This window comes from Stegostoma tigrinum, chromosome 37, assembly GCF_030684315.1.
Source record: "Stegostoma tigrinum isolate sSteTig4 chromosome 37, sSteTig4.hap1, whole genome shotgun sequence".
Lineage (NCBI taxonomy): Eukaryota > Metazoa > Chordata > Chondrichthyes > Orectolobiformes > Stegostomatidae > Stegostoma > Stegostoma tigrinum.
The window spans coordinates 20,091,952-20,114,499 of record NC_081390.1 but is presented as its reverse complement, the minus strand read 5'-3'; the positions used below and the strand labels follow the sequence as shown (position 1 = coordinate 20,114,499).

The 22,548-nt window shown below is 45.3% G+C and overlaps 2 protein-coding genes across 6 annotated transcripts in view; one reads left to right on the top strand and one right to left on the bottom strand.

The window, feature by feature from the left end:
• The window catches only part of zswim8 (zinc finger, SWIM-type containing 8), a 183,187-nt gene extending 180,435 nt beyond the window's left edge, over nucleotides 1–2,752 (top strand). For all 5 annotated transcript variants that reach the window (XM_048563238.2, XM_048563242.2, XM_048563239.2 and 2 more), the window contains exon 27: nucleotides 1,746–2,752. In XM_048563238.2, coding sequence (XP_048419195.1) covers nucleotides 1,746–1,952 — 207 coding nt within the window. In that variant the 3' untranslated portion in view covers nucleotides 1,953–2,752. The remainder of the gene's footprint in view (nucleotides 1–1,745) is intronic.
• On the bottom strand, nucleotides 2,715–21,403 carry LOC125467429 (bifunctional heparan sulfate N-deacetylase/N-sulfotransferase 2). Its single transcript, XM_059640358.1, has 9 exons — nucleotides 21,389–21,403; nucleotides 18,377–18,613; nucleotides 17,109–17,205; nucleotides 15,679–15,802; nucleotides 13,978–14,152; nucleotides 9,395–9,565; nucleotides 7,879–7,988; nucleotides 5,326–5,428; nucleotides 2,715–4,099 (listed from the first exon to the last, which is right to left on the bottom strand). The coding sequence occupies exons 1-9, from the start codon at nucleotides 21,401–21,403 to the stop codon at nucleotides 3,974–3,976; spliced, it is 1,158 nt and encodes a 385-aa protein (XP_059496341.1). The 3' UTR covers nucleotides 2,715–3,973.
• Nucleotides 21,404–22,548: the final 1,145 nt, after the last annotated feature.

Here is a 22,548-nt window from a genome sequence, read left to right as displayed (position 1 = left end):
GAAGGGCTGAGTGGCCTAATTTTGATTTCTTATATGTACGTCTCAAGCTACAGATACCACATGATTTACTCTTATTTTAAATTCTTTTAACAAATATTTTTATTGTTTAAAAAGACTGTTTAATTTAATTCCACTCCTCTTAGTTAACAAGGAGTCGTCCGAGATTTTTAATGAACTTGTCTGGACATGTTAAACCAAACTCTGAGGCAGCTGGGACTTGAAACCGGGCTTCTGGTCCAGGGATCTGGACACTGCTGCAGCGTCACAAGGGTCTTAGAGATCATGTGTAAGCTGACTGTGTTTTACAGAAAAGCCTGTGAGGGATCAGGGACAGAAATTAAAACATACAAAATGAAGGCTGTTCATGTGCTGGATACAGTTCAGAGAAGGTTTACTGAGACCTTGGAACGAACAGAGTGCCTTATGAGGAAAATCTTAGATGGGTTAGGTGCATATCCTCTGGTGTATTAAAGAGTCAGAGGGGATTTAAACCAAACAGAAGATCCTTGGAGGGGATTTGATTGGGTGAATGTTGAAAGGATGTTTTCTCTCGTGGGAGAATCTAGAACTGGGGAGGGGGTGGGGGTGTCAGAGTTTACCAATACTGGGACGTCTATTAAAGACTCAAGAAGAGGACACTTTTTTTTTGAGGGTTGTGAACTTCCTTAAACGGTAATGGTTGCAGAATCTTGAAATAGTTTTAAGGCAGATGGAGATCGATTCTTCATGTCTCAGGGAATGAAAGATTGTCAGGGGGTCAGGGGATCAGTAGAGTTGAGGTTAAAATCGGATTAGCCAAGATCTTATTGAATAGTAAAACAGCCTGAAAAGACCAAGTTGCCCACTCAGAATCACAGATATGTCTTGAACCTTGAGAGAAAGAAAGGAAATCTGTCTCAGCGCCATTTAATTTTGTGGATCATAGAATTGTTGAATTTTACAGAGCAGTAGGAGGCCATTCGACCTATCGTGCCTGTACCAGCTCCCAAAAGAGCGACCCAGCTAGTCCCACTCTCCAGTCCCATCTCAGCCTCTAACTTCATCCCGTTCAAAGTGTCCAGCTCTCTTTTTGAAACCTCCCATGGAAACCACCTCTACCACTCTTCCCAGGTAGTGCATTTCAAATCTTAGCCAATGCCTGAGTAAAGACCTTTGTCCTCATCTCGTTCCTAGCTTGCCTGCTGACAGCCTTGAAATAGTGACTCCCAGGGTATATGCGGGAAGAATGCTTCCCTGAGATTGAGAGGTTGGGAAACAGGGAACGGCAGGGGCTTCAGAATTGGGCACCACTAACCTAATGAGGGGTGGGCCATTTAGAACTGAGGTGAGGGTGGTTAATATTTGGAATTTTCTATCACCTTCTTGGAGCCTGGGGAGGCTCAATCATTGAGTACGTACAAGGCAGATATTGGCAGATTTCTAAAGTAGCGATTAGCCCTTGACCTGTCGCTCAAATTGCCCTGAAATAGTTTGACGTATTGTGTTGCCATCTAGAACATGAAGGCTGATAGAAGATGGATTCAATATTAACATTTCAAATAACCTCTTGGAAAGCAAAGAGTTGCAGGGTTCTGGGAGAAGGATGGGGACTTAGTGGCGAGCCATTTCAAAGCTTGCTGGCTGTCCCCTGCACTGTTAGAGTATGGTACCTCCACGGCCAGCTTTCCACACCGTTGGCTACTTGTATGTTGTGTTTGCCTGTGAACTGATGAAAAACCCCCCCCTCTCTCTCTCTCTCCCCACAGTGTATCCAGTACAGGTTGTACCACATAGCTCCAGCAGACTACGATGACTTTGTGAACATCATTCGCAGCGCACGCAGCGCCTTCTGCTTAACGCCAGTCGGAATGATGCAGTTCAATGAAATCCTTCAGAATTTAAAAAGAGCGAAGGGTCAAACTAAGGACTTGTGGCAGCGAATCTCATTGGAAATGGCAACCTTCTCCCCTTGATGCCTGTTGGGTTTGTGCAGATTTAGGGTTAATATTGCACCGCTCCTCTTTTTAAAAACCACTGTTCCTGTACACACTGCTACATTCCTCCTTTAGACTAAGGTTTCAGGTGTCAGGAAGTCAATGGTAGGTTCATTACTTTATTTTTGTTTCTGTTGGTCTTGTGAATTATTGCCAGAATTTCACAGGCAACTTCTTCCTTCGATCTGCAGCCCTTCCACTACCCACTCCCCCAACCCCTGAAAAAAATAATTTTGTATGAAGTAATTACTATTCATGTACATGTCTTTAATTCTGTGTTTATAAGGAAATGTTTGTTGTCCACTACAGTGTGACTGGGTAAAAAGGCTTCGAGCTCAAGATGGACAGTACAGTTCTCCAGCAATTTCCACTGGAGTGTGTGAGCTACTGCAGCCAACCTGAACAGACTGTGTGGTTTTTATTTATCTGAACTTTTCTCCTTTATTTTTGCCTTTGTTTCTTCCAGATTAATGTTTTTTCATACTTAAAAGAAAATTTTCAATTGTTTAAAAGAATTATATATTCAGATTCCAGTGGCACTGGGATAGTTCAAGAGCTTTGACACATTTTTCAGTGTTACAGAACAGCTTGTGTGTTTTCTGTCTTCCTCGTGTAATGTTGGATATTTTACAAATCTGTTATATTTGGTCCACATCCCCCCTTGTTCCCCTACAAAGGCCAGACAGGTATTATTGAAACTGTCTGTGCTAGGAAACTTGCATGAATGTTTTGTGTAAGTAGTTTTGTTGACAACAAAAAGAAACTTTATTATCCAATCATTTCTGTGTTGTGTTGAATACATACACAATTATTTTTGATTAAAGTACACACAAAAAAAACGCAGTACTCTGCTCTGAAAGGCCCTATATTAAATGCTTGGCTTTGGAATGGAGATGCTTAGATTGAAGTTAACAACACATTGAGGGAGGTCAATTTTTAACTTGCCAAGTTTTTGCTATTTCTTTTGGGTTTATTTCACAGTTGAGCGAGGATTTCCAGGCACCTGACTTTTGTAAGCTGGATTGTCTTTGTACATCATGAAAGGTATAGTCCACCCAGCTGTCGTGGAGAGAGTTTTAAGGCCTTGCAAAGTACATCACATCAACCACAAAATTTACACCAAAAAAAACTCAATCCACTGGATGTTGCATCTCAGAAAATATGTTCAACCTCTTGAGAGTAAAATTCTCCAATAACATCATTCAATGTGAATGACACAATAGGTGAGGCGTACTGCGCTGAGGAGGTCCGCTCCACTTCCTCCTCCAGGAGACGATGGATTCCTCACCTTAGGATGTTTTGAAAGCTGTGTGTGGGGTGAGGGCGGCAGTGGGGAAGGGAACGTTTAATAGTCCACGATTGGAAAGTTTTCACACCAACACTGATGTTTTTGTTTAGAAACTAAAGTTGCGCGTTTTTGAAAATGTCATTTTCCAAACGTTGGCCTTTAGTGACTGTTCAAAGTGGGATATTATGAGTAACTGGTCCTGTGCCGTTGTGATCCGTATGCCCAGTTAGCTGTGAATTACTGGCTTGGGCCTAATATGTACATATTTAGTACTTAGTGGTACAGCAGTGTTGTTAAGACATGGTGTGGGGTATAAACTAATGTCAGTGTTTGGTGAACAGGATACTACTGTTGTAAAAGCAGTTGATGTAACGATCATTCCAAGGTTTGACACTAGCAGACACACTTCGACGCTACAAGGACTTGGGGCAGGGGGGGGGGGGAAGCTGTCATGAATGTGGGTTCCACTGCTCACCAGATTGGTCCTGGTTCATTGCAAAGCCTGGAAGTGGCCCACACGAGAGGAGCCTTCATGAAGTTGAAACATCAAGCCTTTGCAAAGGTGTCCTCAGGAACCTATCGAATTCCATCGCCTCCTCGAGCACTCAGCCGGCATCACTTGAGCTGGGAGTCGGTGAAATGGGGAGAGAGGTCAGAGGGCATGGAAGTGTCCAAAGAATGGTGGCCATCAGTTGACCACAACCTGCACCATTCAGCTCCAGCTGGTATGTTGCAGCTCCTCCCTCAGCCAACTAGGCAGTGCCTGTCCCAGTTTGTTTAGCTGTTTCGATAGTTCGATGTTATGCTCCCTGTAGTAATTGGTCAGGAATGTCCGTGACTAGGGAATAAAACAGAAGCCCAGCATTAGTTTGAGGTCTTCGCTTTGGCTGGGAGTAAATGAAACTTCACACGGCCCTAAAGCAAAACTGAAATCACACATTTTCCTGCTCTTTCTCGCTGCAAAGTGCACATTGGTTTCCCAAGGAACTATCCATCTCAAGGTTACTGCAAGATATGTATTCTGCATCAATACATGTAATGTCTCATTCGTAAACTAAAAGTACAGGCTTAACTTTTAAACATCTGTTCACTGTTACACAACAAGTTGCTAATGAATACTTAGCAGTGGTAAACCATTGCAAGGTGTTCAGTAAGGTGAAATCAAGCATTGAGGAAGGGGCTTAAGGAAAACTGATCTTAAACAGGGAGGTGCTGTCACTGACTGGTGGCCAGGGGTTCAAATCCCACCACAGTACCTAGCAGATTTTAAATTTAGTTAGTAAATCTGGAATTCAAAGTGGTTGTTGGTGGTGACCACGCAATGATTAATTGTTGTTATGAAAAAATAAATTCATCTGTTTTACAGAAGTCCTTTTCGAAGGTAATCTGCTGTCCTTACTTGTTCTGAGCCACAACCTGTGGAGTGGGACTTGATTCCCATTCCTCACTGTCTCCTTATCCAAAACTGAGATCAGTAACGTGCTCAGAAAACCAGACCACCCCCCCTCCCCCGGACTGATATTTTGCGCAACAAAGACAGACAAAACTCAGGAGGTCTGGCAGCAGTTTTGAGTTCACACCAGACTCGAGAATGTTGACTCTGTTTCCTCTCCCTGCCAGACCTGCTGAGTTTCTCCAGCATTCTTTGAATGTGTGCCTGTTGCAGGTATCTAGTATTTTAACGTGGATTCAAATCCCACCTTGGCAGATGGTAAAACTTGAATTCAATAAAATCTGGAATCAGAAAGTGACTGTTGATTAGTGAAAAGTCCACTGTTTTCACTAATCATCTTCTTCAGGGAGGGGAATCTGCTGTCCACCCACCATAAGTGGCCTATGTGACTCCAGACCCATAGCAACATGGCTGACTCTTAACTGCCCTCAAAGGGCAGAAACGAGCCACTCGAGAGCAATGAGGGAACGGACGACAACTGCAGTCACAAAAGCCACGCTCGTGAAAAAAAAATCCAGATAACAGACAAAGGTAGACCCAGAGGTTTAAGGTCACTGCTAGAGGTACAGATGGGAACAGTTGATTGTCAGTGTGAGGTCGTACAAACTCACCGATGAATCCATCTCTGGATATTTTCTTCCTTTACTTTTGCCCAAACATTTTGATTTGCCACCTTCCACCATCTGGCACCAGAAATTCTTGTTGTCATCGTACCTGAAATGGAATCGGGCATGGGTCATTATCCCTAAGCACACCAGAAGACTATGATCTAATGGGATGACTATTCAAGAAGACACTTACACAGTTCCCCTTCCATTACAATTTCACATCACAGTAACCACCGCCCTGCCCCTCAGTCTTATTGGCCTTTACATGAAATAAAGATGAATTTAGCTTCACTCGAAAGAGACTGGACGGAGCAGAATTTGGACGGGATGAGTTCGCACTTCGAGGCGACATTTCACATCTTAAGTCACCGCACGTTTCACAAATCCATGGTGATGGAAACTTGGAAAAGACTCTACTATGAATGTGAAGTGCTTTACACAATCCCAAGCTTCATGAGCCATCCCTTTTTCTAAAAAAAAGACTTCATCCATTGAATGTAGTTAGTGCTGGCTGAGCCAACGTTTATTGCTCCATCCCTAGTTGCCCTTGAGAACGTGTTGCAGAGTTGCCTTCTTGAAGCACTGCAGTCCCGTGTGCTGTAGGTAAAACCACAGTGCCATTAGGGAGAGAATTTCAAGATTCTGACCCAGCGACTGCGAAGGAATGACAATATATTTCCAAGTCAGGATGGTGAGTGGCTTGGAGGGGATCTTGTGAATAGTGTACCCAGCTGTTTGCTGCCCTTGCCCTTCTAGGTGGAAGCATGTGGGTTTGGAAGGTGTTATTCAAGATGCCTTGGTGAATTTCGGCAGTGAATCTTGTAGATCGTACACACTGCTGCCATTGAGCATCGGTGGTGGAGGGAGTGAATGGTTGTGGATGGGGTGTCAATCAAGCAGCTGCTTTGTCCTGGAGGGTGTCAAGCTTCTTGAGTGTTTTTGGAGCTGCACCCATCCAGGCAAGTGGGGGGTATTCCATCACACTCCTGACTTGTGCCTGGTAGACAGTGGACAAGTTTTGCAGAGTCAGGAGATGAGTTACAAGTCCAGTACAGTTTTTGAACAATAGATCATAGACCCATAGATAGTGATATTGCGTGGGTAATGAAACAAGGAGGAGATGGTCATAGCCTGCCATTTGTGTGGTGCGAATGTTACTTGTTCCTTGTCAGCCCAAGCCTGGATATTGCCCAGATCTTGTTGCATTTGGACATGGCAAACATCCTCACTTCTGACCTTATGATGGAGGGAAGGTCATTAATGATGTAGTTGAAGATGGTTGGGCTAAGGACACTACCCAGGGGAACTCCTGCAGAGGGGTCCTGGAGCAGAAATGAATGACCTCCAACAACCATGACCATCTTCCTATACGTGAGGTTTGACTCCAACCAGCAGAGAGTCATCCTTCTCTGAATTCCATTAACTCTACGTCTGCTAGCGCTTCCTGGTACCAAAAATTGGTGTTAAGGGCTGTCATGATCCCTTCTTACTTATAATGCAGAGCACCGAAGCACCCTAATCAATCAATTCAGGAGTGATCTATCTGTCTCAGTTTTTAAATTTAATCTGTTGTCACTACCAACTTCACAACAGAACCTCAACCACTTTCTCATTCCTTCTATTATGTGTAAAGAAATGCATCCAGCCATCACTCCTGAACAGCCCAGCTCCAATTTTTAAGTTCCGCTCCTTGTCGTGCACTCATGCCAGCAAAGTCTCTATCTATTGTATCAAATCTTAACCATCTTAAACACCTCAATTAGATATCCCCTTCATCCCCTGTGATAATGAAAACAATCCCATTTTCTGCTACCCACCCTCATCAATCAGTCTCTACTGTATCAAATTCTTAATCATCTTGAACACCTCAATTAGATAGTCCTTTCATCTTTTGATAATGGGGAGAACAATCCTATTTTCTGCTACCCACCCTCACCAGTTTCTTGTCACACGATCCATTCTGCAGCCCCTCCAAAGCCAATATCACCTTTTTAAGGTGTGATGTCCAAAATTAAACATATTCTGGAAGGTCTAAACCTATCTCAACACATCACTAAGTTACAAATCATTGACTACCATTTGTACAGCACTTTCTGCAATCTCGAAGTCTCTAAGCTATTCGCAAATAGCAATGAGATAATAAGCAGAGAATCTGTTTCAGTGGTGTTGGTTCAGGGAGGCTCACTGAACAGGAAACGGGGGAGAAATTCCCTCCACTTCTTCCGTACAGCATCTTTGCACACACTTGAAGGGGACAGACAGACTCTGGGTCAATATCGGGTCAATATCATGTCAAAAAGACAGTCCCTCTGACAGTGCAGCACTCCCTTGGTATCGGCACTGCAGTGTCAGCCAGGATTATGAGCTCAAGACACAGGGACTGAGTGTGAACCTTTTGACTCCTGGGTGAGGCCGGGGGGGGGGGGGCGGGGGAGAGCCTGCCTACTGAACCAACCCAACACGATTCTGATATTGTCATCCAAGAGGGATAAACGATAAAACAGGACCACCATAAGTTACTTTTATAAATATTCATATAATAAAGGAAATACATACATCAGAGCTCGAGTGTAGTTGAAGTGAGGGGTAACACCAAGGAATTTCTGTACGGTTTCCATGACAGCCACAGGGTTGTTCCGTAACTGTAGGCCATTGACAACAAGAAACTGCAAGGAAGAAGATAGCTTTTAAATAGCCTCAGGAGGAAGCCCCATGAATATTTATGAAATTACACTGATTTTACACAACAGAAGCATGCCATTCAGTCCAACAGCTCCATGTCCCACTTCTTTGTTGTCTCTTCCTTCTCCAGCAAAACTCCCGTAAGAAAAAAAAAGACATTGCTCTTTCCAATCTCCCAGTCAGCGCAATTCTCAATTCGATCTTACAGTCCGTTATCGATATATAAACTTCAATCACTGTTTGTATCACTTTAGTCACTGGTTGAAGACTGAAGGGTAGCAAATGTGCTCTTATTCAAGAAGGGCTACAAAGAAAAGCCTGGGAATTATAGACCAGTCAGCTTAACATATGTGGTAGGTAAGTTACTGGAGAAGATTCTAAGGGCATCTTAGAATCCCTACAGTGTGGAAACAGGCCCTTCAGCCCAACAAGTCCACACCAATCCTTGGAGCATCCCACCTAGACTCATTCCCCTAAAACCCACCTCATCTACACATCCCTGAACACTACAGGCAACTTAGTATGGCCAATCCGCCCAGCCTGCACATCACTCCATCAGGACTGTCTTAAAGACTTACTGTGCTACCAGTAAGTCTCGTGCTAAATGTGTGCATTTAGCTCAGTTGGCTTGATGGTTGCTTTACAAAGCAGCGTGATGCCAACAGCCTGGCTTCGATCCCCATCAATGGCTGAGGTGATTATGAAGGTTTCTCCTTCTCAATCTCTTCCCCTCGTCTGAGGTGTGGTGGCCCCTCAGGTTAAACCACCACCAGAGAGAACAGCCTTATGGCCTGGTAAGACTATGGCAATACGATGCCAGCCAGCATATTAGGGATGAATCTAAAACAGAATGTCGAAGAAACTCAGCAGGCCTGGCGGCACCTGTGGAGAGAGAAACAGAGTTAATGCTTTGAGTCCAGTGACCCTTCTTCAGAACAATTCCTGAAACATTTTTCTGAAGAAGGGTCCAGACCCGAAATGTCAGCTTTCCTGCTCTTCTGATGCTGCTTGACCTGCCGTGTTCATCTAGTTCTACACCTTGTTAACCCGAAACATTAACTCAGTTTCTCTCTCCTAAGATGCTGCTTGTCCTGTTGAGTTTTTCTGCCAATTCTGTTTTTGTTTCCGATTTCCTTGTGTTCTTTTCCTCTTGGGATAAATGTTCATTGCTCTTTCTTGAATGATGCCAATGAGATGGCACCATTGGAGAGGGTACCTCATCTGAAAGATGGCAGCCCCAGCAATGCAGCATGCCCTCAGGATTGCATTGGGGTTTGGACCTGAATTTTGTTCCAGGCTCTGGAGCTGGTAGGGAGGGTAGCAATGCTTTGAATCTGCTGGCGTCTGACACAAGAGGACACGCTCAGATGACAACGGAAGCGGGTCATACCTGAGAAGGTTGGTAAAAAGTTAGCCACCGTTCGATGTGGGTGGCATACCAGCCAGGCAGCAAGCAACGGTTCTGGAGGACACGGACTTCCCTTGGTGCATCAGGTCCGGCTGTGATCACCTGGTAGAAGGTGTAGTTCAGGGCTGCCGAGTCATGGTGAGCTCTCTGGTGCTGTGGAGAAACCGACAGGTCAGCAAGCTGAGGGATGTGGGCCGTCCCCGCTCAATAAGCTCTTGTTAAGGCGAAGCCTTGAGGTTACAACACCATGGCAGCTCAATGGGGCTTCACAGCAACCGCCTTCTAACTGCAAGCTGAAGCGAGGCTGGCGGCGGGGGGGGGGGGAGGATGGGGGGCTGAACGGCCTTCTGCTGAAAACAGGAATCCCAAATGTTGCCAGGCACTACACTGTTCCTATTTCTCTCTCTACCCATCCCTGCTTGCTGTGAGGAGATTAATAAAAGGCTAAATCAATGAGGTTTGCTTCTGCATAAACTTTTTTTTTTAAATTAACCTATTTTTCTAATCCACCTATTCAGACACCTCTGGAGCAAGTGGGACATGAACCTGGGCCTCCCAGACCAGAGGTATGGATACCACCACTGCACCACATGAGGGCCCTCAATGCTACTGCATTAATAATTAGCACAAAATGTCATCCTCACCTGATTTAAGGTCAGTTTTACTTGAGTGCAGCAACTCCACTCAATCACTTCAGTCTGATTATTGATAAGAACAAACAAAATAGGAGCTTGAGGAGGCCATTCGGCCCTTAGAACTGCACTGCTACCCAATGAGATTGTGTCCAATCTCCAACTTCACCCCTTTGTTATAAAATCCCTGCATCTGTTGATGGTTTTAATATCTAGAATGGCCTGCTTATACACTGTAGGATTTCTAGGATCATTCCACCAGCTGCTGTGGAGGATTTGAACCCGGGTCCCAGAGCAGTAGTTGAGTTATTGGATTAATAGTCTAACAATAATACCATTTGGCCATTGGTTCTCCAGGTCTTTCAATATTTTTTGAGATAGAAATAGATTGATGATCAGCGAGTTGGGTGAAAGGTTATCGGAGGATAGGTGAGGAGGTAGAGTAATCAGATCAGCCTTGATCTCATTGATTGGTGGGATAGGTTCGAGGGGGGCTGAATGACCTATTCTGCTCCCAAATCCTATGTTCGTTCACATCTAAACCATTGTAAAATTTGAGCTAGACCATTCATGAACAAAATCGGGAAGGACATTTTCAGACACAGGGTCATGGAAATCTGGGACACGCTGTCCTTAAGGATTCAGATACTAGGGTCCAATTGAAATTTCCGAAACTGAGATTCATTACTCTCCATTGGCCAAGGGCACCAAGGAAAATGAAACAAAGGCAATTTGGTCAAATTGACGTACAGCTTTGTCATTATACAGAATCCCCACAGTATGAAAACAGGCCATTTGGCCCAACAAGTCCACACCAACCCTCGAAGAGCATCCCACCCAGACCCATAGCTGCTGCCCTATCACTGTATTTCCCAAGGTTAATGCACCTAACCTACACATTCCTGAATACTATGGGTAATTTGGCATGGCCAATCCATGTAACTTGCACATTTTGGACTGTGGGAGGAATCCTACTCAGACACCAGGAGAATGTGCAAACTCCGCGCACACAGTTGCCCGAGACTGGAATCGAACCTGGATCCCTGGTGTTGTGAAGCAGCAGTACTAACACCAAGCCGCCCCACTGAATGGTGGAGTAGACCTGGAGGGGGAGTGGCTCTGAATAGGCTCCTTCTATCCCTGTAATATGGCAAAGTTAAATAATACATTAATTAGTGCCAAACATCTCTTTATCCATACACAGTGTCTATTGAGCTATCAGACCTGACTCCAACTGATTCAATGGCTGTGAAGTATTTTGAGGTGAAATAACAGGAATCTAAATACAAAGTCTGTTTTTCCCTTCCTTCTTTTTAAGCAGTTAAAAACCCAGAAGAAATGACTGCAGCTTGGAAGCAGATATAACAGGGAATGCTGTGTGCATTCACATAATCTCCCAGCAGTCCATAGTTTCCTCTGGTGCTCTGCAGTAATTGTACCTGTGCTACTGTCAAGCATGATTAGAATCAGCTGGAGTGCACTCAGGTTTAGGAAAATAAAAAGGAAAACAACTGCAAAAACAAGGAGAAAAATCCTTCCCCTGCAGCTTCCTAACTTTCTGGGTCACAGCTGTGGAAGATCTTCAAGTCTCTGGGTTCAAATCTAGGCCAGGCCCTCCCTGTGTCACTTCCCCGCAGACCTGCCTCCTCCCTATTGGACTGGTTCGATCCAGATTCCACACACTGGGAGACGCCAATGGCACACTCCCCCAGCATTCAGTGCAGGCTGATAGTGTCCCTCCGGAAGGCCAGGCAGCGCACGTGGATAAGGAGAAAAGGCACACATCTTCTATCCTTCTCCAAAGCATTTCTCAAAATCTCAAATGAAAGAAAAATACTGAAGGAAAGATGAAGGGATTGTCTGGGGGTTCTGTCACATGACTTCCTGCCTCCAACACCCCCAGTAAAAGAGACATTTAAATCCCATCCTCATCGGTACTAGTCAAAGGAAGCTTTTTAAATAAAATCGGTATAACACAATTTTCATTTATGGATCCCTAGGATTTCTGTCTCATCCAAAATGAAGTCATACAGCATGGAAACAGACCCTTCAAAGCAGCCAGACCATAATCCCAAATTAAACCAGTCCCACCTGCCTGCTCCAGGCCCATATCCCTCCAAAGCTTCCCTATTCATGTACCTATCCCAAATGTCCTTTTAAACATTGTAACCGTGCCCACAATCCACCACGTCCCCGAGCAGTTCATCCAGACCAGTAATTTTGGATACACCAGAGCAAAATCAGGAGAGTTGGCAACCTGAGCTTTCTTTTAGATTATTCACGGGATGTAGGAATGGCCAGCATTTATTGCCCCACTCCTAACTGCCCAGCGGGCTGTTAAGAGGTAACCACATTGTTGGGGCTCTGGAGTCACATGTAGACCAGACCAGATTTCCTTCGTCAAGGGACATCAGTGAACCAGATGGGTTTATCCTGACAAACAGCAATTGCTTCATGGTCATCATTAAACTCTTAATTCGAGATTATTTTTGAATTCAAATTCCACCATCTGCCACAGGCGAGATTTGAACCCAGGTCCCCAGGACATTAGCTGGGTCTCTGAATTAATAGTCCAGAGGTAATACCACTAGGCCATCAGCTACACACATCCTGTCTGCTGTCGGTCACGGTCATGCTGTTCCTGTCAGATAAACCCTTCCAAATGCCCAAAGCTGATGGCCCTCAAGCTGGCCCTGGCCAACAAAACATCCATCCCAAAGAAAAGCAAATGGAGCTTACAGCAATACTGTCAAGAGTTGGATTCGAAGAAAGTATTAGCATAGATGGGGCCATTCGGCCCCTTTAAGTCATGGGCTGCCCTTGTTTTTGACATGACCTTGCAGGTTCCTCATACTTGACTATCTTTCTACAGCTCTTTTCAAATCGCTGAGGCAATTAATTTTATCAGGTATTTTCCCCACAAACCCTAATGACGAGGGAGTTCTGGCCCATGTGACAACAACTTGCATCTATGTAGCGCCATCAAAGGGAAACATCCATGAGGCATTTCACTTCGGCAACATCAACAAAACTCAACACCCTGAACCACATGAGGAGGTTCAGGATAACCGACCAAAGGGCGAAGGGGTAGGTTTGATGGAAGAGTGTTGCAGAAACTTCAGCAGGCCTGGCAACATTTGTGCAGATTAGAACAGAGTTAGCCATTTTGAGTCTGGTTCAAATCTTCTTTAGAGCTGCCACTTCCCAAGTTCTGCCTCTCTCAGTTCTGAAGAAGTTAGACTGGACTCAAAACAATAACTTGGTTTTTCCTCTCTCTGCAGATGCTGACAGACCTGCTGAGCTTCTCAAGGATTCAGCATCTGTCCTCATTTGAGATCTCCGACATACAGAGTATTTTGCTTTTACTTGAGGCTTTAAGAAGCGGCTTGGAGGGGAATCACAGAATCCCAATAGTGTAGAAGCAGGACATTCGGCACAAAGACCATCCTGCAAGACTGACCCACCCATCCTATCCTTGCATTCTCATGGCCAACCCACCTTTGGACTGTGGGAGGAAACCGGAGCAACCAGAGGAAACTCACGCAGATATGGGGAGAACGTTCAAACTCCACTGAGTCGCCCAAGGGTGGAATAGAACCCAGGTCCATGGTGAGGTGAGGCAGCAGTGCTAACCACGGAGCCACAGTGCCACCCGGAGAAAAGGAAAGAATTCCAGAGTCAGGGCTCAGGCAAATCAAGGCACGGCCTCCTGTGTTGGAGTACAGAAGAGTCAGGGATTGGCAAGAGATTGGGATTGACACACAGAGATCTCGGGAGGACCGTCAGACTGGAGGAGGTTACAGAGTCAGAGGGAGAGAGAGGCAGGCCAGGGACGGAATTGAAAATCAAAGGCATTTGGTCGAACACCTACAAAGGGGCACCGCACTCTACAGATGTTCACCGCTAATCCCACGTATGGAATAGAGCTCAAACCTGGTACCAGGAGTATGCTCGTTCTACTGGATTGATCAGAATGGCAATGATCTTTGCTCTGGGCAGTAGGGCCATCGCCCTCTTGGGGACCACTTCCGATTCAAAGTAATTTGCACTCTTCTCGAACATGAAATCCGTGCTCGCATTTGACGGGATTGGGAAGAACTCCATATACCTGAAAGAGAAATAAAACAGGATACAGTTTTTTGAGAGCAGATATTCTGATGGTCAGAGAATTATTGGAGCAGCACTAGCTGGGGATGTGTGATGGGGATCTTGTGGAATCCCAGACAGAGCAGACACCATGGGAATCATTCAGGAAATTGAAGATTCCAGTAGGCAATCCCGCTTTGTGCGAAACTCCCCACCCAATAATGACAGGAATTCAGACAGATCTACATCAGTTATGCTGCTGTATCTATGAAGGTGATACCTCAGCACCACCCCTGATACCATGCAGCCCATGACAACTGTCCACCTGACTCTTCTTCCATCTCCACCAATCCAACAGGATTCTACGCCTCTTCGTCTGCACCAGACCCAACAAACACTAACCCTGGCCTGCTGAACAGGACCACTTCCGTTTCCACCTGGTCCACAAAACCCAATACCCTATCCCGTGCCAGCCTGAAACCACCCCGGACAACAACTTCTCTGACTCGATTCCATGCCTCCGACAACTATCCCCTTTCTTGGCCTACCTTAAACATTCCATCCCTTACCTGGCACCCTGCTCACCCAATAGTTTGCCCATCTGGCACATGCTGACCTGGCACCTTACTTACCTGGCACCTGCCCACTTGATACCTTGCACACCTGACAGCCTACCCACCTGGCACACTGTCCACCTTGGACCCTACCCCCGCACCTACATTACATACACAGCCTTTCACAGGAGCTGCCCGCGTGTCTGGCAGACAACGCAACACATGGACAGTGACAATGCTGCTGTTTTGACCACTCTACAGTACAGGGGAGCCTGCTGATTTCAGGGATGCTGCACATTTCTAAAGGAGATGGTATCGGAATTCCTGACTAGAAATGCAGACCCCCATCCTAACGGAGAATAAGAGGAGTGGGGCGCCACTCCTCGGAATGTCCAGGCGAGTCATAAACCTCGCCTAGAAAATTGGCTGCTGCAACATCAGCTCTTTCTCTAACATACAGCAGCCTGGAGGATCAATGCAACAACAACCTGCATTTATGTGGCACCTTCAATGGAGTAAAAGATTCCAAGCATTTCACAAGAGCAATGAATCAAAAGTAAAGCGAGATATTAGGACAGGTGAGTACAGCCTGGCCAAAGAGGTAGCTTCTCAAGAGAATGCAAAATGGGGACAGAAAGCTGACAAAGATGCCAAGGATTAACGAGGGAATTCCAGAATTCAGTGCAAGGGCAGCTGAAGGCATGGGTACCAATGGCACAGTGACTAAATACCTGTTTGCATTCAGGGCAATCCGAGTGTTTAAGCATGTTGGGGCAGCATTCTTGCAAAGTGATCCCAGGTGCCATCAAACATCTGTAGGAAATCCTCCAGCGCATTCTCCTATTCACAGGGCTACCTTACGCGTTCAGGATCGGCAGGTTTAAAACAAACCATGATTGATAGCTAAGGGCTCCACACCTCACTAGCTGCAGCAAAGCTAGTAAGTTCCACAGCCTCTGGAACCCTTGAGTACACAAAACCAACAGGGCCTTACCAGTCAATTCCTTTGTTATAATTAGCTCCATTGAAGAACTGAATTTCCTCATAGGTGACTGGGCTGGGGAAATTACTTGTGACTCCAGGATGCAAGGAGAGGAAAAAGTGCAAAGCTGTGGTACCTGCGGAAAAGGAGAGTGTCAATCATGAAGATGCTATTTTCAAAGACCCCTTTCTTTACCAACTCCACTGAACTTTAAAAAGGTAAAAACTGTACAAAGTCAAAACTGACGGGAAAAAAAAATCACATCAGACCTTTGCACACTTCTTAGCAGTTCCTCAAAGGTTATGAAGTGCAATGATTACTGGTGCATAAGCAAGCAGGATAACCTGCCAGGTCTGTGAACATGAGTGGTTTTAGTTCACAGCAAATTTGCAGACGCTCAAATTCTCCAGCCCTTCTTTAAATAATGGCACAATCTCTTGGGAAAAGACTAAACCGGCAGATCTGATTTTAATTTTTCATTTGGAAGTTGGCACCTCTGACAGTGTGGCACAGTCTCGATACCACACAGGAATGCCAACTTACTGGGGTGGCACCGTGGCTCAGTGGTTAGCACTGCTGCCTCACAGCACCAGGGACCCGGGTTCAATCCCACCCTCGGGTGACAGTCTGTGTGGACGTTCTCCCAGTGTCTGCGTGGGATTCCTCCGGGTTGTCCGGTTTCCTCCCACAGTCCAAAGATGTGCAGGTTAGGTGGATCGGCCATGCTAAATTGCCTGTAACATTGAGGGATGTGTAGATTAGGTGGGTTATAGGGAATGGGTCTGGGTGGGGTGTTCCAAGGGTCAGCCCACACCGTAGGGATTCTATGATACTTTCAGTATTAGTCTCTCCTCCACACTCTGATAAGGTGCTGGAAAACCCGGGATTATTTTCTTTTATTTCTGCATAAATAAACCCACACATTTCTTGTTCCTGACACAAACTTCCTGTCTCTGTAACAGAGTTATACAGCACCGAAACAGACCCTTCGGTCCAATCAATGATAATCCCAAACCGAGATTTTTCTGCCTGTGCTTGGCCCATATCCCTCCAAACCTTTCTTCCTCACGTACTTATCCCAATGTCTTTTAAATGTTGTAACTGTAGCTGCAGCCTCTGGAGGTTCATTCCACGCACCAGCCACTCTGTGTGTGTAAAAAAAAAAATCACCCCCTTGTGTCTTTTAAATCTATCGCCTCTCACCTTAAAAATACGTCCCCTGGTTTTGAACATGCCCCACCCTGGGGAAAAGACAACACCCACTAACTCTATTTATGCCACTCATGATTTTATAAACGTCACATTCCAGTGGAAAAATGTCTCAGCCTATCCATCTATTCCATGTTAATGCATTATGAGTTCCTGAATGTCACAGACCGAGATTAAAGGAATGCTAGTTAATGGTTTGAACTTATGAAGAGGGATGAAAACGAACAGGTTACCAGTTTTCTGTGGACCGATAATGAGAAACTTAGGAAGCCTGTCGCAGGTTTTCTCTTTCGACCAAATGTCCTTATGTCGTTTGTCATCACATGGGTTCTGAAAAGAGAGAACACACCACTCAGTCTATCGCCAGGCCCTTCAGCATTGTCCTCCAAAGATTCAGATGCCCAAGAAACTTCCTTGCTAAAAGAAACAGAAATTGCTGGAGAAACTCAGCCAGTCTAGCAGCGCTGCAGAGAGAGAAACAAGGTTAAAATTTCAAGTACAAGACCTGCTGAGTTTCTCCAGCTATCTCTGGTTTTGCTTCTCATCTCCAGGATTGGCGGTTCTTAGTTTTAGTAAATCTTTTTCATAGTCACTCATGGGGCATGGGCGTCGCTGGCTGGGCCCAGCATTTATTGTCTATCCATAGTTGCCGTTGAGAAGGTGGGGGTGAGCTGCCTTCTTTGACCACTGCAGTCCACATGCAGTCAGTAGACCCACTGCCCACCGTCCACACGTCAAGAGAAGCCATTCTGTATGGACCAACTGCAGCCCGTAGATTCCTGTGCTGCAGTGAGACCTTACACTGTATACCAACTGGGTCCAGCTACCAAATGGCTGGAGAGATATCGGATTTAACTTCACAGACAGCATGGAATTCGAACCTGAGCTCCCATCGCCATGGACAGTATGTAATTTCCACTGAGCCCCCATGGAGTCTTTCAGTATTACAACACCAACCCACTCACGTATTTACATCTCCCTTGTCCCAGTATTGAAAGGCACAAGATTCTGAGGAAGGGTCACCGGACCCGAAACGTTAACTCCGATTTTTCCTTCACAGCTGCTGCCAGACCGGCTGAGCTTTTCCAGCAATTTCTGTTTTTGCTCCCGATTTACAGCATCAGCAGTTCTTTCGGTTTTTATTGAAAGGCACAATCTATGACAATATCGCTTCTGTATTGTTGATAGGACCTTCTGCTTTACTGTGGAGCACCCAAAGTTAATTTTCAGAGGATTAAAGATGAAATCAGCCGCAAAGAGGTGGCTAGGGAGCATTTTTTTTTAGTCATGGCAATGATACCCAAATTCTAATTAGTCCTGGTTCTCTGCAAAAAAAAACATTAACAGCAGTTTGGGGTAGTCAGTAGTGTTTCTGAGACAAAGCATGTGACGGAAATGCTCACATAATAGCATTTTACACATCATAAAAACACCAGGCATTTACTGCTGGAGCTGTTTGATGATACCAGACGGAGAAAAGGAAGGAGAAAAGTTCTCTTGCCTGCCACAAGGGGTCCTTTTCCTCAGGGAACAGCTCGAAGTACTTGGCTGCTAGTTTCACTGGTGGTAGCGTCTGCAGTTTCAGGTTAGTCCAACACTGGACGAACTTCACCAGGCTTTCAAACGTGTACAGACCCAGGCGGTCGTTGCCGTAGTTGGACAGATGGGTCATGAAGATGCTGATCTGAAAATCAAACAGACGCTTTGCTGTGAGTGACCCTCCAGTGCCCGCATCATTTCATTTGCGAAATTACCTTCTTATTTGCAAAGGAACCTGCAGCTGTTTTGGGGGCCGCAGTTTCCTGTGGAATGCTTATTGAAGAAACGCTGCAAACTCATGAGCGAGGAGCAGGAAAGAGGCCGTTCGGCCCTTCAAGCATGCTGTGCCACTCAAAGTCACACAATGCAGAAGGGGCTCTTCAGTCCATCAGGTCACCCACAAAGCAAAAAACCAATAAGATTACAAAAGATCTCATTACTCCTGTCTGCTGAAAGTTTAAATGTGATGACAGGCAATACAACTCTAATCCAAACAACCCATTTTTACAGCTGTTCTACATGCAGTGCCTACGCTACAGCACCCCTCCCAGAGGCTAACATCTCCTGCCATGCCCAGAATTAAATGTATCCTGGAAAGGCCAAACATATTTTAATCTCTGTCAGCAAGTTAGAAATCATTGACGCAACCTTTGTATAGCACCTTCTGCAACCTCATGATGCCTCAAAGGATGTTACAGTGAGTCAACTACTTCTGAGGTACAGTTGTTGTGATAGAGGGAATCAAATGAGGTTACATTAGTTTGAGAAACCTTCGGTATGGACCGAAGAGTCTGTTTCTGTGCTGCATGACTCTATAAGCTCCCACTTTAGGACCTGTACATCCTTGTATGTTATGATTTGCCTGCACTGCATGCAAAACAGATGTTTTCACTGTACTTAGGTACATTAAATCAAATCAAAATCAAAATCAAAAGCAGTGAAGTATTAATGAACTATAATGTTCTGTTGGTTCAAGGAGAAACGTGGACCAGGAAACTGGGGAGAAATTCCCTCCACTGCTTCCATACAGCAGCTTTACACCTACTTGAAGGGGGCACACTGACCCCTGGTTCAATATCATGTCAAAAAGACAGTCCCTCTGACTGTGCAGTACTCCCTTGGTATCGGCACTGTAGCATTGGCCTGGATTGAGAGTTCAAGACACACGGGCTGAACGTGAATCTTTTGACTCCAAGGTGAAAGTAGACTAATCCAAAATGAAATTGATACTCAAACTCACAAGGACCAAAGGAAAAACATATGAACAGTGGGCATTATCTTGCAACAGACGGAAAATGGGTTGATGGAAATACACACATCAGAGCCCAAAAGTAGCAGCTGAAGGGAGGGCTAACACCAAGTTATTTCTGTACATTCTCCAGGACAGTGATAGGGTTGTTATGTAGTAATGAAATGAAATGCCATGGCAAGTTTTTCAACGAACAAGATACAAGGACAAATTGTTTTAGATGATGATGAGATGACAGAATTATCAGTAGAACTGAAAACATTTCTTTAATTTTACAGTTTACCATTAAGTCTAAGTAGGTGATAATTTCATTTACTGGCATGAAATTCCCTCCTTGTCTGTTGTTATTCACATTGCTTAATTTACTGAAGTGCAAAAAAACCCCAGAAAATCAGGCAAGAGACCATAAATGAGAAGCAGTTAGGGACAAATTGAAGAACGTGTTCCGAAATGAGAGCTATCCATTTCCCAGTGCACCTGCTTCTACCACAGGTACTGATGGTAATCACCATTATTGCACAGAACTGTTCCCTAATGTGTAATTGCAATGAAATGTACAAAACCTGCTGTTCTCCTGTTAACAAGAAGCAAAATTAAACTCCATCCTCAAACCACGTGAGCACAACAGCAGTGTCTCAGCTAAATCGTGTCATCTAGTGACAAGGAATCTGCCCTCTGCTCCCCTTCCTGTCTCCAGCCCTGCTGTCATCGAGACAAACTCCAAAAATAGAGACAAACTCCTCACAACAGCCTAACCAAACAACAGCACAGATGGACCACACCGAAACACATGCCACCCCCTGGTTGTCAGGGTCACCAGTAAACAGTCTCAGTCCGACACCGCCTTCATATTCATATCCAAGTGCTGGGGAATGGAGAGGCAGAGGAAAAGGAGAGAGGGGGAGAGAGATGGGGTGAAAGGAGAGAGAGACGGGGGGGAGGGGTGGTTGGGAAGAAAAGGAGAGAGAGAGAGGGGGAGGGGTGGTTGGGAAGAAAAGGAGAGAGAGAGAGAGGGGGAGAGGTGGTTGGGAAGAAAAGGAGACAGAGGGAGGCAAGAAAAGGAGAGAGAGAGAGAGAGAGAGAAGAAAAGACGACGAAACAGGAAGAGGAAAAGAAGACAAAGAGAGAAGTGAAAAGGAAAGAGAGAAAGAGAGGAAAAGGAGAGGGGGAGAATCGGGAGGGTGAAAAAGGAGAGTTTTACAAAAGAAGAGGCAGAAGCAAAAAGAATAATAATGTTTTTAATGGCAAAGAATGCATATAGAAATACTCTAGAACAATAATTCTCATCTCCATGAAAAACATCCAACCATGGGATTGTACCTCCCATTGAGCCTCACCCCCTCCAGTCCGATGACCCTCGATCATCTCTGTACTGGCCCAGTAAGTGCGGCAAAACCCCCAACCCATGCCCCAGCTCCATCTCAATACTGGAAGGAGTTTAAAGCTGAGAGACGGGGTGCAGACACATCAGAGGGCCATGTAAACAGGCACATTGCAAATACAACCAGTCTCTTTGTTAACAAATCTCAAAGACCTGAAGGTGTGTCTGTTTTCGTATAATTTGTTGTTGGGATGTGGAAAGGCAGTACCTTTCATTTCTTTAAAGCATGCCAGTTTGACAGAGCAAACCCCAACTTTCTCAACCCGACTTTCTGTTGTGGATACAACAGATCATTAACTGTGCCAGGCCTGATACAAACCACATTACCCCAAGGAAACACTTACCTCATACAGATTCATTTGCTAGTGAAGCAAATTCATTACTGATTATGGAGTGAGTCAGTTGGCGAGAGAATAAAGCAGAACGATGCCAACGGCCCAGGTTCAATCCCTGTTACTGGCCCACCGTGAGGTGTCCTGTGTCCTTGTCGCATGTTAGACAGAATGGTGTTCCTCAAGCTATAATTAACCACTTGTCTCTCTCTAATGGAGAGTGGTCTATGGTCCCTTCTGGGCTCTGGCTAATTATCTTGTCAAACTTGGCTCCCATTATAATAGGAGGGGATTGAGGGACAGGAAGAGAAAGTGGGAGCTGTCTTACTGATTCCACATTACTGCTGACAACTGGCTCTCACTATTTACAGTGCCTTATTCTGAAAGGGCAATAACTCATTGACACCCGTCAATGTGCCGAGAACTGTGGCTTTTGGAAAAATCTAAATAGCATCTCTTCCCCCATCTTGAATTAGCAGATACTGCAATGACAGATACCCGTGTCTCTGATACACACACACACACACACACACACACAGAATCCCGACAGGGTGGAAGTAGACTATTCGGCCCACTGAGGACACACTGAATCTCTGATGAGCATCCCACCCAGACCTATCTCATCCCCATAGCGCCACGTTCCCCATGGCCAATCCACCCTAGCCTGCACATCCCTGGACTGTTGGAAGATACCGGAGCACTTGGAGGAAACCCACGCAGACACAGGGAGAACATGCAAACTCCACCCAGATACTCACCCAATGGTGGAATCAAACCTGGGTCCCTGGGCTGTTAGACAGCAGTGCTAAACACTGAGCCACTGTGCCGCCCTGATTTGTACTGATCTGGTACAAATTACTGGTAATCTGGTTGGCAAAGCTGATTATTACTTGATGAGCTATGAACATACTGTGATGGTTGGAGGTTTGTCTCCTGCTTCACCAAGGACCAAGATGGCTCAAGAACTGGGCACTAACATTGCCTTGCAGTTTGGGGAGGGGAATCAGTCAGGGTGCCTGCTTTTGTTAAATGGACACAAAAATGTCAAAAGCTGGCTCAGGTTTCTGCATGGAGTGCCCACTTTACAAACTATCCTCAAACCATCCCAGTAACATGCTCACTTTCCGAGGGTGCGGTGCAAGATATGTTTTCTGAATTGGTATCCCAGCACA